This window comes from Scyliorhinus canicula, chromosome 11 (assembly GCF_902713615.1).
Source record: "Scyliorhinus canicula chromosome 11, sScyCan1.1, whole genome shotgun sequence".
Lineage (NCBI taxonomy): Eukaryota > Metazoa > Chordata > Chondrichthyes > Carcharhiniformes > Scyliorhinidae > Scyliorhinus > Scyliorhinus canicula.
Window position 1 is genome coordinate 24111477 of NC_052156.1, and position 12728 is coordinate 24124204.

General features: G+C 51.0%; 1 protein-coding gene across 1 annotated transcript in view; it reads right to left on the bottom strand.

The window, feature by feature from the left end:
- nisch (nischarin) overlaps window positions 1-12728 on the bottom strand; it is a 69192-nt gene that overhangs the window by 38588 nt on the left and 17876 nt on the right. Inside the window, 1 exon segment of the mRNA XM_038812583.1 lies at window positions 7372-7440. Coding sequence (XP_038668511.1) covers window positions 7372-7440 — 69 coding nt within the window.

Below are 12728 nucleotides of genomic sequence, written 5' to 3' on the forward strand. Positions count from 1 at the left end.
TCCCTCACTCAATCATAGAATCATAGAATTTACAGTGCAGGAGGCTATTCGGCCCATTAAGTCTGCACAGACCCGACTTCCGGTTGCGACTATGACCAGCTAAGTCGCACGTTTGGCTGCTCCTGCGAGGAAGGTGTTTTCGGGCCGATTGGAGGGCCCCTAACGGCGCTGGAACGGCGATTCCCGGTGGGGGAAGGTTCCCAGAGGAGAACCCTGAAAAATTTATGGGCGTTACCCGAAGTGGGGCAGGAAAAAAAGCGGCAGCAGCTCCCCGAAAAAAGCGGGGGAAGAAATCCAAAATGGCGGCTGGCGGCGCACCCGAGGACTGGAGGAAATGGGCGGAGGAGCAGCAGGCCGTTCTCCTGCGCTTCTTCACGGAGCTGAAAGTGGAGCTGCTGGAGTCGATGAACGCGACGACCACCAGGCTGATGGGGGCACAGGCGACCCAAGAGGCGTCAATTCGGGAGCTGCAGCAGGAGATGGCTGTGAGGGAGGAGGAGGCCACGGTCCTCGTGGGAAAAGTGGAGGTGCACGAGGCACGCCACCTGAGATGGCAAAACCGACTGGAGGAGATGGATACCCGCATGAGGCGGAAAAACCTGAGGATCCTGGGCCTGGCAGAAGGGCTGGAGGGGTCGGACCTCCCGAGGTATGTGGCAGAAATGCTGGGCTCACTGATGGGGGCAGGGGCCGGCCCTTCGCCCCTGGAACTGGAGGAGGCCTACAGAGTAATGGCCAGGAAGCCAAGAGCAAACGAACCCCCGAGGGCGGTGCTGGTTCGGTTCCAGCGATTCAGTGACCGGGAGAGGGTGCTGAGGTGGGCCAAGAGAGAGAGGAGCAGCAAATGGGAGAACTCGACGGTGAGGATCTATCAGGACTGGAGTGCGGAGGTGGCAAAGCGGCAGGCCCGGTTCAACCGGAAGAAGGCGGTGCTGCATGCCAAGAGAATCAGATTCGGGATGCTGCAGCCAGCGCGCTTGTGGGTGACCTATAAGGACCAGCACCATTATTTCGAGTCCCCGGAGGAGGCGTGGGCCTTTGTCCAGGAAGAAAAGCTGGACTCGAACTATAACCAGGGGATACTTGGCGGTCGTTGCCGCTCTGGTACTTTAAGCTGGACACGTGGCTTTCTTTCGGTTGGATTTTCACTTGGCCGTATTTTTGGACCCTTTTTTTCATCTCTACCAGTTTTTTCTTTTCTTTTTTCTGTTATTTATAATGTTATGTTGGGGGGGCGGGGTGGGGGGGGGGGGGGGGGGGGTGCCGGGGGTATGTGTTTCTTGTGGGGTTTCTGGTTGTTTTGTATTTATCGGTGTGAGATCGGGGACGGGGGTGGAACTGAAGATGGAGGGGCGGGGAGGGGCAGGGCGAAAGCGCGGGCTTTCCTCTGGTTTCCCGCGCAAGGGGCAGAGGAGGGAGGAGGGTGGGAGTAAGGGGCGTGGTCAGCAATGGCTCCCTTTCCCGCGCTGGAGCGGGGTCAAGGAGGGGTGGTAAGGGGGGGGATGTCCCCCATGCCGGGAGGAGTCAGAGTGTGGCAGGGGCATCCGGGTCAGCGTAAACCAGCTGACTTACGGAAGTACTATGGAGGGTGCATCGCGGCTAGGAAGGGTCCTAGCCTGGGGGGGGGGGGGGGGGGGAGGGGGAGGGGGGAGCTACCGGGTTGCTGCTGAAAAGGCCAGGGAGGAGAAGTTGAGGACCGGAGGGGTTGGGGGGGGGGGGGGGGGGGGGGGGGGGGGGGGGGGGGGGGTGGTGTCATCGCCATGGGGAGCGGGTCAGAAAGGGAGGGCTGACTCGGGGCGAGCAGGTGACAGGATATGGCTAGTCGGCAGGGGAAAGGGGCGGGCTGCCCTTCGACCCGGCTGATCACTTGGAATGTGAGGGGGCTGAATGGGCCGGTCAAGAGAACGAGAGTAATCTCGCATTTGAAGGGACTGAAGGCGGATGTAGCAATGTTACAAGAGACCCATTTGAAGGTGGCGGACCAGGTCCGCCTGAGAAGGGGGTGGGTGGGACAGGTGTTCCACTCAGGACTGGACGCAAAGAACCGGGGGGTGGCGATCCTGGTAGAGAAGAGGGTGTCGTTCGTGGCGGCGGAGGTGGTGGCGGATAAAGAGGGTAGATATGTCATGGTGAAGGGTAGGCTACAGGGGGAGAAAGTGGTGATGGTTAATGTGTATGCCCCGAATTGGGACGACGCTGGCTTCATGAGACGCCTACTGGGCCTCATTCCGGACCTGGAGGCAGGGGGCCTGATCATGGGGGGGGGACTTCAACACAGTGCTGGACCCCGTGCTGGACAGATCGAGTTCAAGGACGAGTAGGAGGCCGGCAGCGGCAGAAGTGTTAAAGGGGTTTATGGAGCAGATGGGAGGGGTGGATCCCTGGAGGTTTGGGAGGCCGAGGGCGAGGGAGTATTCCTTTTTCTCCCATGTCCACAGAGTCTATTCTAGAATTGACTTTTTTGTATTGAGCAGGGGACTGATCCCGAAAGTACGGGAAGTGGAGTACTCGGCCATAGCGGTCTCAGACCACGCGCCGCACTGGGTAGATTTGGAAATGGGGGAGGCGCGAGACCAGCGTCCGCTGTGGCGCCTGGATGTGGGGTTGCTGGCGGATGAGGAGGTGTGTAAGAGGGTCCGGAAGAGCATTGAAAGATATCTGGACATTAATGACACGGGGGAGGTGCAGGTGGGGATGGTATGGGAGGCCCTGAAGGCGGTGATCCGGGGGGAGCTGATCTCCATACGGGCACATAGGGAAAGGAGGGAGAGACAGGAGAGGGAGAGGCTGGTGGGGGAGCTTTTGGACGTGGATAGGAGATATGCGGAGGCACCAGAGGAGGGGCTGTTGGGGGAACGGCGCAGTTTGCAGGCTAAGTTCGACCTGTTGACCACCAGAAAGGCAGAGACACAGTGGAGAAGGGCGCAGGGCGCGATTTATGAATATGGGAAGAAGGCGAGTAGGATGTTGGCGCATCAGCTCCGCAAGCGGGATGCGGCTAGAGAAATTGGGGGAGTGAGGGAGAGGGGTGGGAATGTAGTGCAGAAGGGGCCAGAAGTAAATGGGGTTTTCAGAGACTTCTATAAGGAGCTGTATCGGTCAGAGCCGCCGACGAGGGATGGGGGGATGGAGGGCTTCTTGAACAAATTGAGGTTCCCCAAGGTCCAAGAGGAGCTGGTAGAGGGGCTGGGGGTGCCGATAGGGTTAGAGGAGCTAGTCAAGGGGATTGGGCATATGCAGTCGGGGAAGGCACCGGGGCCAGACGGGTTCCCGGTGGAATTTTACAAAAAATATGCGGATTTGGTGGGCCCTGTGCTGGTACGAGCCTTCAACGAGGCATGGGAGGGGGGGGCTCTGCCCCCGACAATGTCGCAGGCACTGATCTCTCTGATCTTGAAGCGGGACAAGGACCCCGTGCAGTGTGGGTCATATAGGCCTATCTCGCTCCTGAATGTGGACGCCAAGCTGCTGGCAAAGATCCTGGCTACCAGGATAGAGGATTGTGTGCCAGGGGTGATACACGAGGACCAGACGGGTTTTGTGAAAGGGCGGCAGCTTAATACGAACGTGCGGAGACTGCTAAACGTCATCATGATGCCGGCAGTGGAGGGTGAGGCGGAGATAGTGGTGGCATTGGACGCGGAGAAAGCATTTGATAGGGTGGAGTGGAAGTACCTGTGGGAGACGCTGGAACGGTTTGGATTTGGGGAGGGATTTATTAAATGGGTGAAGCTGCTCTATTCGGCCCCGACGGCAAGTGTAGTGACGAATGGTAGGAGATCGGAGTATTTTGGGCTCCACCGGGGGACCAGACAGGGGTGCCCCTTGTCTCCCCTGCTCTTCGCACTGGCAATTGAACCGTTGGCGATGGCACTGAGGGGCTCAGGGGGGTGGAGAGGGCTGACAAGGGGCGGGGAGGAGCACCGGGTATCGCTATACGCGGACGACCTGCTGCTATACGTGGCAGACCCAGAAGGGGGAATGCCGGAGGTGATGGAACTGCTAGCAGAATTCGGGGACTTTTCGGGGTACAAGCTAAACTTGGGCAAGAGTGAGGTATTTGTGATACACCCAGGGGACCAGGAAGAGGGAATCGGGAGACTCCCGTTGAAGAGAGCAGGAAAGAGTTTTAGATATTTAGGGGTGCAGGTGGCAAGGAACTGGGGGACTCTCCACAAGTTGAACTTCTCCAGGCTGGTGGAACAGATGGAGGAGGAATTTAAAAGGTGGGACATGGTGCCGCTGTCGCTGGCGGGCAGAGTGCAGTCCGTTAAAATGACGGTCCTCCCGAGGTTTTTGTTTTTATTTCAGTGCTTGCCCATCTTCCTCCCTAGGGCCTTCTTCAAAAAGGTGACGAGCAGCATCATGAGCTACGTGTGGGCGCACGGCACCCCAAGGGTGAGGAGGGTCTTCTTGGAGCGGAGTAGGGATAGTGGAGGGCTGGCATTACCCAATCTTTCGGGGTATTACTGGGCAGCCAATGTATCGATGGTGCGCAAGTGGATGATGGAAGGGGAGGGGGCAGCTTGGAAACGAATGGAGAGGGCGTCCTGTGGCAACATAAGCCTGGGGGCCCTAGTAACGGCGCCATGGCCGCTCCCTCCCACGAGGTACACCACGAGCCCGGTGGTGGCGGCCACCCTCAAGATCTGGGGGCAGTGGAGGCGACACAGGGGGGAAGTGGGAGGTCTGATGGAGGCACCGTTAAGAGGGAACCATAGATTCATCCCGGGGAACATGGACGGGGGATTCCAGAGCTGGCACAGGGTGGGCATCAGGCAGCTGAAGGATCTGTTTGTAGATGGGAGGTTTGCGAGCCTGAGAGAGCTGGAAGAGAAATTCGGGCTCCCCCCGGGAAACATGTTTAGACATTTGCAGGTGAAGGCATTTGCTAGACGCCAGGTGGAAGGGTTTCCCTTGCTCCCCAGTAGGGGGGCGAGCGATAGGGTGCTCTCGGGGGTCTGGGTCGGAGGGGGGAGGATATCGGACATATACAAAGTAATGCAGGAGGCGGAGGAGGCATCAGTAGAGGAGCTGAAAGCCAAGTGGGAGGGGGAGCTGGGAGAGCAGATAGAGGATGGGACATGGGCTGATGCCCTGGAGAGGGTTAATTCTTCCTCCTCGTGTGCGAGGCTTAGCCTCATTCAATTTAAGGTGCTACATAGAGCCCATATGACGGGGACAAGGGTGAGTCGGTTCTTTGGGGGTGAGGACAGATGTGTCAGGTGTTCGGGAAGTCCAGCGAACTATGTCCATATGTTTTGGGCATGTCCGGCACTGGAGGAGTTCTGGAAGGGGGTGGCAAGGGCGGTGTCGAGAGTGGTGGGATCCAGGGTCAAACCAGGATGGGGACTAGCGATCTTTGGGGTTGGGGTGGAGCCGGGGGTACAGGAGGCGAGAGAGGCCGGAGTACTGGCCTTTGCGTCCCTAGTTGCGCGAAGAAGGATACTAATACAGTGGAAGGACGCGAGGCCTCCAAGCGTGGAAACTTGGATTAATGACATGGCAAGCTTTATTCAGTTGGAAAGGGTCAAATTCGCCCTGAGAGGGTCGGTACAAGGGTTCTTCAGGCGGTGGCAGCCTTTCCTCGACTTTTTGGCTCAGAGATAGGGTACAGAGGTCGCAGCAGCAGCAACCCGGGGGGGGGGGGGGGGGCGACAACGGGTGTGGTGGGTTATTTACGGTTGAAATGCGGGCAAATTTGTTCGCAGTTCATGTTTGATGTTGATTGTTGCTTTGTTTGTTTTTGGGGAGGGGGAGGGGGGGGAGGGACAACGCGCGCGCGAGTTCGGGCGGGGGGGGGATATTTGGTAAGAGGGAATATTTTGTAATATTCTATAGTTAGTTGGGGTAAATATTTTCATGTAAAAAAAATTTTCAATAAAAATTATTTAAAAAAAAAGTCTGCACAGACCCTTGGAAAGAGCACCCTACTTTTTTTTAAAAATGCAGAGTACCCAATTCATTTATCCAATTAAGGGGCAATTTAGTGTGGCCAATCCACATACCCTGCACATCTTTAGGTTGTGGGGGCGAAACCCATGCAAACAGGAGGAGAATGTGCAAACTCCACACGGACAGTGACCCAGAGCCGGGATCGAACCTGGGATCTCAGTGGCATGAGGCAGCAGTGCTAACCACTGCGCCATCGTGCTGCCCAAGAGCACCCTACTTAAGCCCACGCCTCCACCCTATCCCCATAACCATTTTTTTGGACACTAAAGGGCAATTTAGCATGGCCAATCCACCTAACCTGTACTTCTTTGGACTGTGGGAGGAACCCTGAGCACCCGTTGGAAACCCACGCAGACACGGGGAGAACGTGCAAACTCCACACAGTCACCCGATGGCGGAATTGAACATGGGTCCCTAGACACGTTTGGCAGCAGTGCTAACCACTGTGCCACAATGCCACCCGATATTCCTCCCAAAAAGCCAATTTTTTCCCCTCCCAAAAAAGCCAAATTTCCCCCCAATCTATGCAGGGTTGATGCTTAGTTTTTCCTTAAAATTACTTTCCTCATCCTTCCTCCAATGAGTAGCTTTCCATTTTAGCACTTTCTTCCTTTTTTATATGTAATATGAATTGTTAGAGTTATTGTCCCCTCGACTTACCTTCATTGTCACACTTTGTACTTAATTTGCAAATCCAGATCCAGTAATGGCATTTTTCCTTGTTGGACTAAACACACATCGAGCTGAGATGCACTGTATTACCTTCATTCCACAATCCCTTGCCCTCTTCTGCATGCTCAACTTCGGCTGCTCCACTAAGACTTTTCAGACTCTGCTGCGCTAACTCTCATTTGCTCTTGCTAATGCCCATCATGCGGAATGATCTTGTTTTCTGCTAGCTTATCTGCTTGGTTTCCAACTTTAGCTCACACAAAATTCTATCATATTTCACAATGAAGTTAGCCTCCCCATCACCTTCACTAAACAACATTGGCATTCCTCTTCTCTAGCTTCACCTCAACCCCACCAATGCAAACCAAACTCTGGAATTCCCTCCCAAAACTGCTCCATTCCTCCCCAGCTTTTCTTCCCATGAGGTTGTCTTTAAAAAATCAAGCCTCTTTCATGTTTCTGGTCACTCATTCTATTCTTTCATTCTCTGACTTAAACATCTGTTTTATTCCTTACACCACTCTGAAAGGCTTTCTCTGTTAAACATTTTGTACAAATAAAGCTGCTGCTGTTATTTTCAAAAGCGCCATTCATTTCAAATTGCTTCAGGTTCCTACTAAACAGTATAGGCCGACCACAAAGTAACTCACCGGTCGTTCAAGATTATGGAGCAATTAGTATCTTTGACATTTGGTAAACACTGCAGGTTCTACACAATTCCAAACAATTCAGTGATTGTCCTACCTGCAAATTTTCCATTACTGCTATTTCATTGTAACTTAGATCCAGAAATTCTACTTTAGGAATTAATTTCTGAAAGAAAAATACACAAAAAATATTCATTACAATACTAATGCACGGCAAATTTGGATAAAGCAACAGAACCGATTCAATTCAAAATGACCAAAATACAAACTATGTAATTAATGCACTACAAAATCACAATGTATAGAAACTTAACATAAAGTATTTCTTTTTCATAAACTGGTTAATTGGATGAAGTTGAAGCCAACTTTTTATCCATTGGGGAAAAAGTCAAGCAGACTAATTATGCCAGGGTGAAGAACACCTGCTAACTGGATATTAAAACAGCTTTTGTAACATGAGAACATGAGAAATCGGAGCAAGAATAGACCACACTGCTCCTCAGGCCTGCTCTACATTCAATATGATAATGGTTGATCTTCTGCGTCAACTCCACATTCCCGCCCACTAATCATATCCCCTGAATCGATGAGACATCAAACATGTTCCCATCTCATTTAAACATACACCCGCTGGAGTAGACAATTCCAAAGATTCGCAACCCTCTAGTGAAGAAATTTCTCATCTCAGATCAGCCCCTTATCATGAGGCTATGATCCCATGTTCTACATTCCCCAACCAGAGGAAACAACCTCTGCAACTACTCTACCAAGCTGCCTCAGGATCTTCTATGTTTCAATGAGATCATCTCTCATTTTTCTACACCTGAAACAGCATAGACCCAATTTACTTAGTCTCTCATTATAGGACTACCATCTCAACCTAGAACCTTCATTATCGCCTCCAATGCAATTTTATCCTTAGCTAGGGAGATCAAAGCTTTTCGCAGTGCTTGAAGCATGATTTCGCCAAAGTGCTATATCAATGCAGCAAGATCTTTGTTTTGTGCACCAATTCACTTGCAATCAGTCCAATATGCAATGATCTTCTTAATTGCATGCTAACTCTGTCAATCCCTGGGCACTAGTCTTAAGTCACTTGATATAGAACATAGAATAGTACAGCACAGTACAGGCCCTTCAGCCCACGATGTTGTGCCGACCATTTACCCGAATCTAAGACCAACCTAACCTACACCCCTTCAATTTACTGCTGTCCATGTGCCTGTCTAAGAGTCGCTTAAATGTCCCTAATGACTCGGACTCCACCACCTCTGCTGGCAATGCATTCCACACACCCACCACTCTCTGTGTAAAGACCCTACCTCTGACATCTTCCCTACACCTTCCTCCAATCACCTTAAAATTATGTCCCCTCATGACAGCCATTTCCACCCTGGGGAAAGTCTCTGGCTATCCACTCTATCCATGCCTCTCATCAAATTGTACACCTCTATCAAGTCACCTCTCTGCCTTCTTCGCTCCAGTGAGAAAAGCCCTAGTTCCCTCAACCTTTCTTCATAAGACATGCCCTCCAGTCCTGGCAGCATCCTGGTAAATCTACTCTTGTACCCTCTCCAAAGAATCCACATGTTTCCGATAATGAGGCGAACAGAACTGGACACAATATTCCAAATGTGGTCTAACTAGGGTATTATAAAGCTGCAGGAAAACCTCGCGGCTCTTAAACTCAATCCCCCGTTAATGAAAGCCAACACACCAGACGCCTTCTTAACAACCCCATCAACCTGGGTGGCAAATTTAAGGGATCTATGTACGTGGACCCGAAGATCCCTCTGTTCCTCCACACTTCCAAGAATCCTGCCTTTAACCCTGTATTCCACATTCAAATTCGACATTCCAAAATGAATCACTTCACATTTACCACGGTTGAACTCCATCTGCCACTTCTCAGCCCAGCTCTGCATCCTGTCAATGTCCTGTTGTAACCTGCAACAACCCTCAACACTATCTACAATTCCCCCGACTTTCATGTCATCAGCAAACTTACTAACCCACCCTTCCACTTCCTCATCCAAGTCATTTATAAAAACCACAAAGAGCAGAGGTCCCAGAACAGATCCTTGCGGGACACCACTGGTCACCGACCTCCAGGTGGAATACTTTCCATCCACTACCACTCACTGCTTCTTTCGGCCAGCCAATTCTGTATCCAGAGAGCCAAATTTCACAGTATCCCATGCCCCCTAACTTTCTGAATGAGCATACCACCTTACCAAATGCATTACTGAAATCCAGATACACCACATCCTCTGCCCGACCTTCAACAATGTGTCTCCTCACATCCTCAAAAAATTCAATGAGGCTTGTGAGGCATGACCTGCCCCTCACAAAGCCATGCTGACCATCTTTAATCAAACTGTTTTTCTAAATAATCATAAATCCTATCTCCAGAATCCTTTCCAATATTTTGCTCACCACAGACGCAAGGCTGACGGGTCTGTAATTCCCAGGGATTTCCCCATTCCCTTTTTTGAACAGGGGAACAACATTCGCCTCCCTCCAATCATCCGGTACTATTCCAGTGGAGAGTGAGGATACAAAGATCATCACCAATGACGCAGCAATCTCCTCCTTCGCTTACCGTAGTAACCTTGGGTATATCCCGTCAGGCCCAGGGGACTTATCGATCCTGATGCTTTTCAAAATTTCCAGCACATCCTCCTTCTGAATATCAACCTGTTTGAGTCTATTAACCTGGTTCACACTGTTCTCATGAGCAACGACAGTCCCTTCCTCTAGTGAATACTGAAGCGAAAGATTCATTTAGGGACTCCCCCTATCTCCTCAGACTCTAGACACAAGTTCCCTCCACTATCCCTCATCAGCCATACTCTAACTCCGATCATCCTCTTATTTCACACATGTACAGAACGCCTTGGGGTTTTCCCTGATCCTTCCCACCAGGGCTTTTTCATGCCCCTCTTCTAACTCTCCTCAGTCTATTTTTGAGTTCCTTCCTGGCTACCTTGTAACCCTCTAAAGCCGAGGAAGATCCTTGCTTCCTCAACCTTACGTAAGCTTCCTGCTTCCTCTTGACTAGAAGCTCCACTTCTCTTGTCATCCAAGGCTCCTTCACCTTACCATTCCTTCCTCGTCTCATTGGGACAAAACTATTCAGCACTCGCAGCAAGTGCTCCTTAAACAACCCCACATTACTGTTGTGCATTTCCCAAAGAACAATTGTTCCCACTTTATGCTCCTCAGCTCCTGCCTAATAACAGTATAATTTCCCCTCCCCCAATTAAATACCTTCCCATACTGTTGGTTCCTATCCCTTTCCATGACAATGGTAAAGGTCAAGGAGTTGTGGTCACTGTCAGCAAAATGCTCTCCCACCGAGACATCTGACCTGGTTCGTTGCCGAGCACCAAATCCAATATGGCCTCCCCCCTAGTCGGCCTATCTACATATTGAGTCAGGAATCCTTCCTGTGCACACCTGACAAAGTCTGGTCCATCCAAACCATTTGCACTAAGGCGGTTCCAGTCAATATTAGGGAAATTGAAGTCACTCATGACAACAACTCTTACTTCTGCACTTTTCCAAGATCTGCCGTCCAATCTGTTCCTCTTTCTCTCTGCTGCTACTGGGGCGGGGGCTATAGAAAACTCAATAAAGTGACTGCTCCTTTCTTGTTTCTGACTTCCACCCATACTGACTCAGTAGACGAACCCTCAACTACCTCCTTTTCTGCAGCTGTGGTGCACTCCCTAATTAACACTACCACTCCCCCACCTCTTTTACCTCCCTCCCTATTCTTCTGAAAACATCTAAACCCTGGAACATCTAACAACCATTCCTGCCCCTGTGAAATCCATGTCTCCGCAATGGCCACAACATCGTAGTTCCAAGTATTGATTCATGCTCTTAAGTTCATCTCCCTTATTCCTGATACTCATTGAAACAGACACACTTTAACCCATTCCACTGAGTGCAACTTTGCCCCATCAACAGTCTATCCTTCCTCACAGACTTGCTGCATACTATTTCCACCTGTTCAACAGCTACCCTATCCTCTGATCCATAGCTCTTGTTCCCATTGCCCTGCCATACTCATTTAAACCATCCTAAAGAACTCTAGCAAACCTCCTGGCCAAGATATTGGTGCCCCTCCAGTTTGCTGCAAAACATCCTTGATGTGCAGGTCCCACCTTCCCCAGAAAATATCCCAATGATCCACATCTCTGAAGCCTTCCCTCCTGCACCAGCCCTGTAGCCACATGTTCAGCTGCACTCGCTCTCTGTTCCTTGCCTCACTTCACGTGGCACCGGTAGCAATCCTGAGATCACTATTCTGCTTGTCCTGCTCTTTAGCTTCCAACCTAACTCCCTAAAATCATTTTTTAGATCCTCATCCCTTTTCTTAGCTATATCGTTGGTTGCCCACCCTCCCCCTTAAGAATCCTGTAGACTCGATCAGAGACATCCCTGGCCCCAGCACCGGGAGGCAACATACCTTCGGGAGTCTTGTTCGCGACCACAGTTCTCCAATCCATTCCCCTAACCGTTGAGTCTCCTATCACTATTGCTTTTCTATTCTCCCCCCTTCCCTTCTGAGCCAGACTCAGTGCCAGAGACCTGGCCGCTATGACCTCCCCCCCCCCTCTGTACCTTGGGTGTGGCTACCTCCCTGTAACTCTTCTCTAACACCCCCTCTGCCTCCAGGATGATGCGAAGTTCATCCAGCTCCAGTTCCCTGACGCGGTCTCTGAGGAGCTGGAGTCAGGTGCACGTCCCACAGGTGTAGTCAGCAGGGACATCGGTGGTATCCCTCACCACCCACATCCTACAGGAGGAGCATGCAACTGCCCAAGCCTCCATCCCCTCTGATAATAATAATCACTTATTGTCACAAGTATGCTTCAATTAAGTTACTGTGAAAAGCCCCTCGTCGCCACATTCCAGCGCCTGTTCAGGGATGCTGGAACGGGAATTGAACCCGCTGGTCGTGTTCTGCATTACAAGCCAGCTGTCTTAGCCCACTGTGCTAAACCAGCTCCTTGTGATCTGAGATCATAAAGAGATTTAAAGAAAAAAAAAGATTGAACACCCATTAGGCCCTTTTTAAAAAAAAAATACATATATATATAGTACCAGTGGGAGAGGAGCGGGCTTGTGCAGTACGTTACGATTGAAGTATTGAATGTACGTGGATGTTTGCACATTTTTGCCTTTTTTGCTTGCTTTGAAAGCAGACCAAGGCAGGCCTGCAGCACGGTTCAATTCCCGTACCAGCCTCCCCGAACAGGCGCCGGAATGTGGCAACAAGGGCTTTTCACAGTAACTTCATTTGAAGCCTACTTGTGACAACAAGCAATTTTCATTTCATTTCAATGTAATAAGGAACATTTCCCAGAATAATTCATTAAGTTCCCCAATTATGTGTTCGAACATGGCTATGGAATTAGATTGCAGGCCTGCTTGGATCCTCAA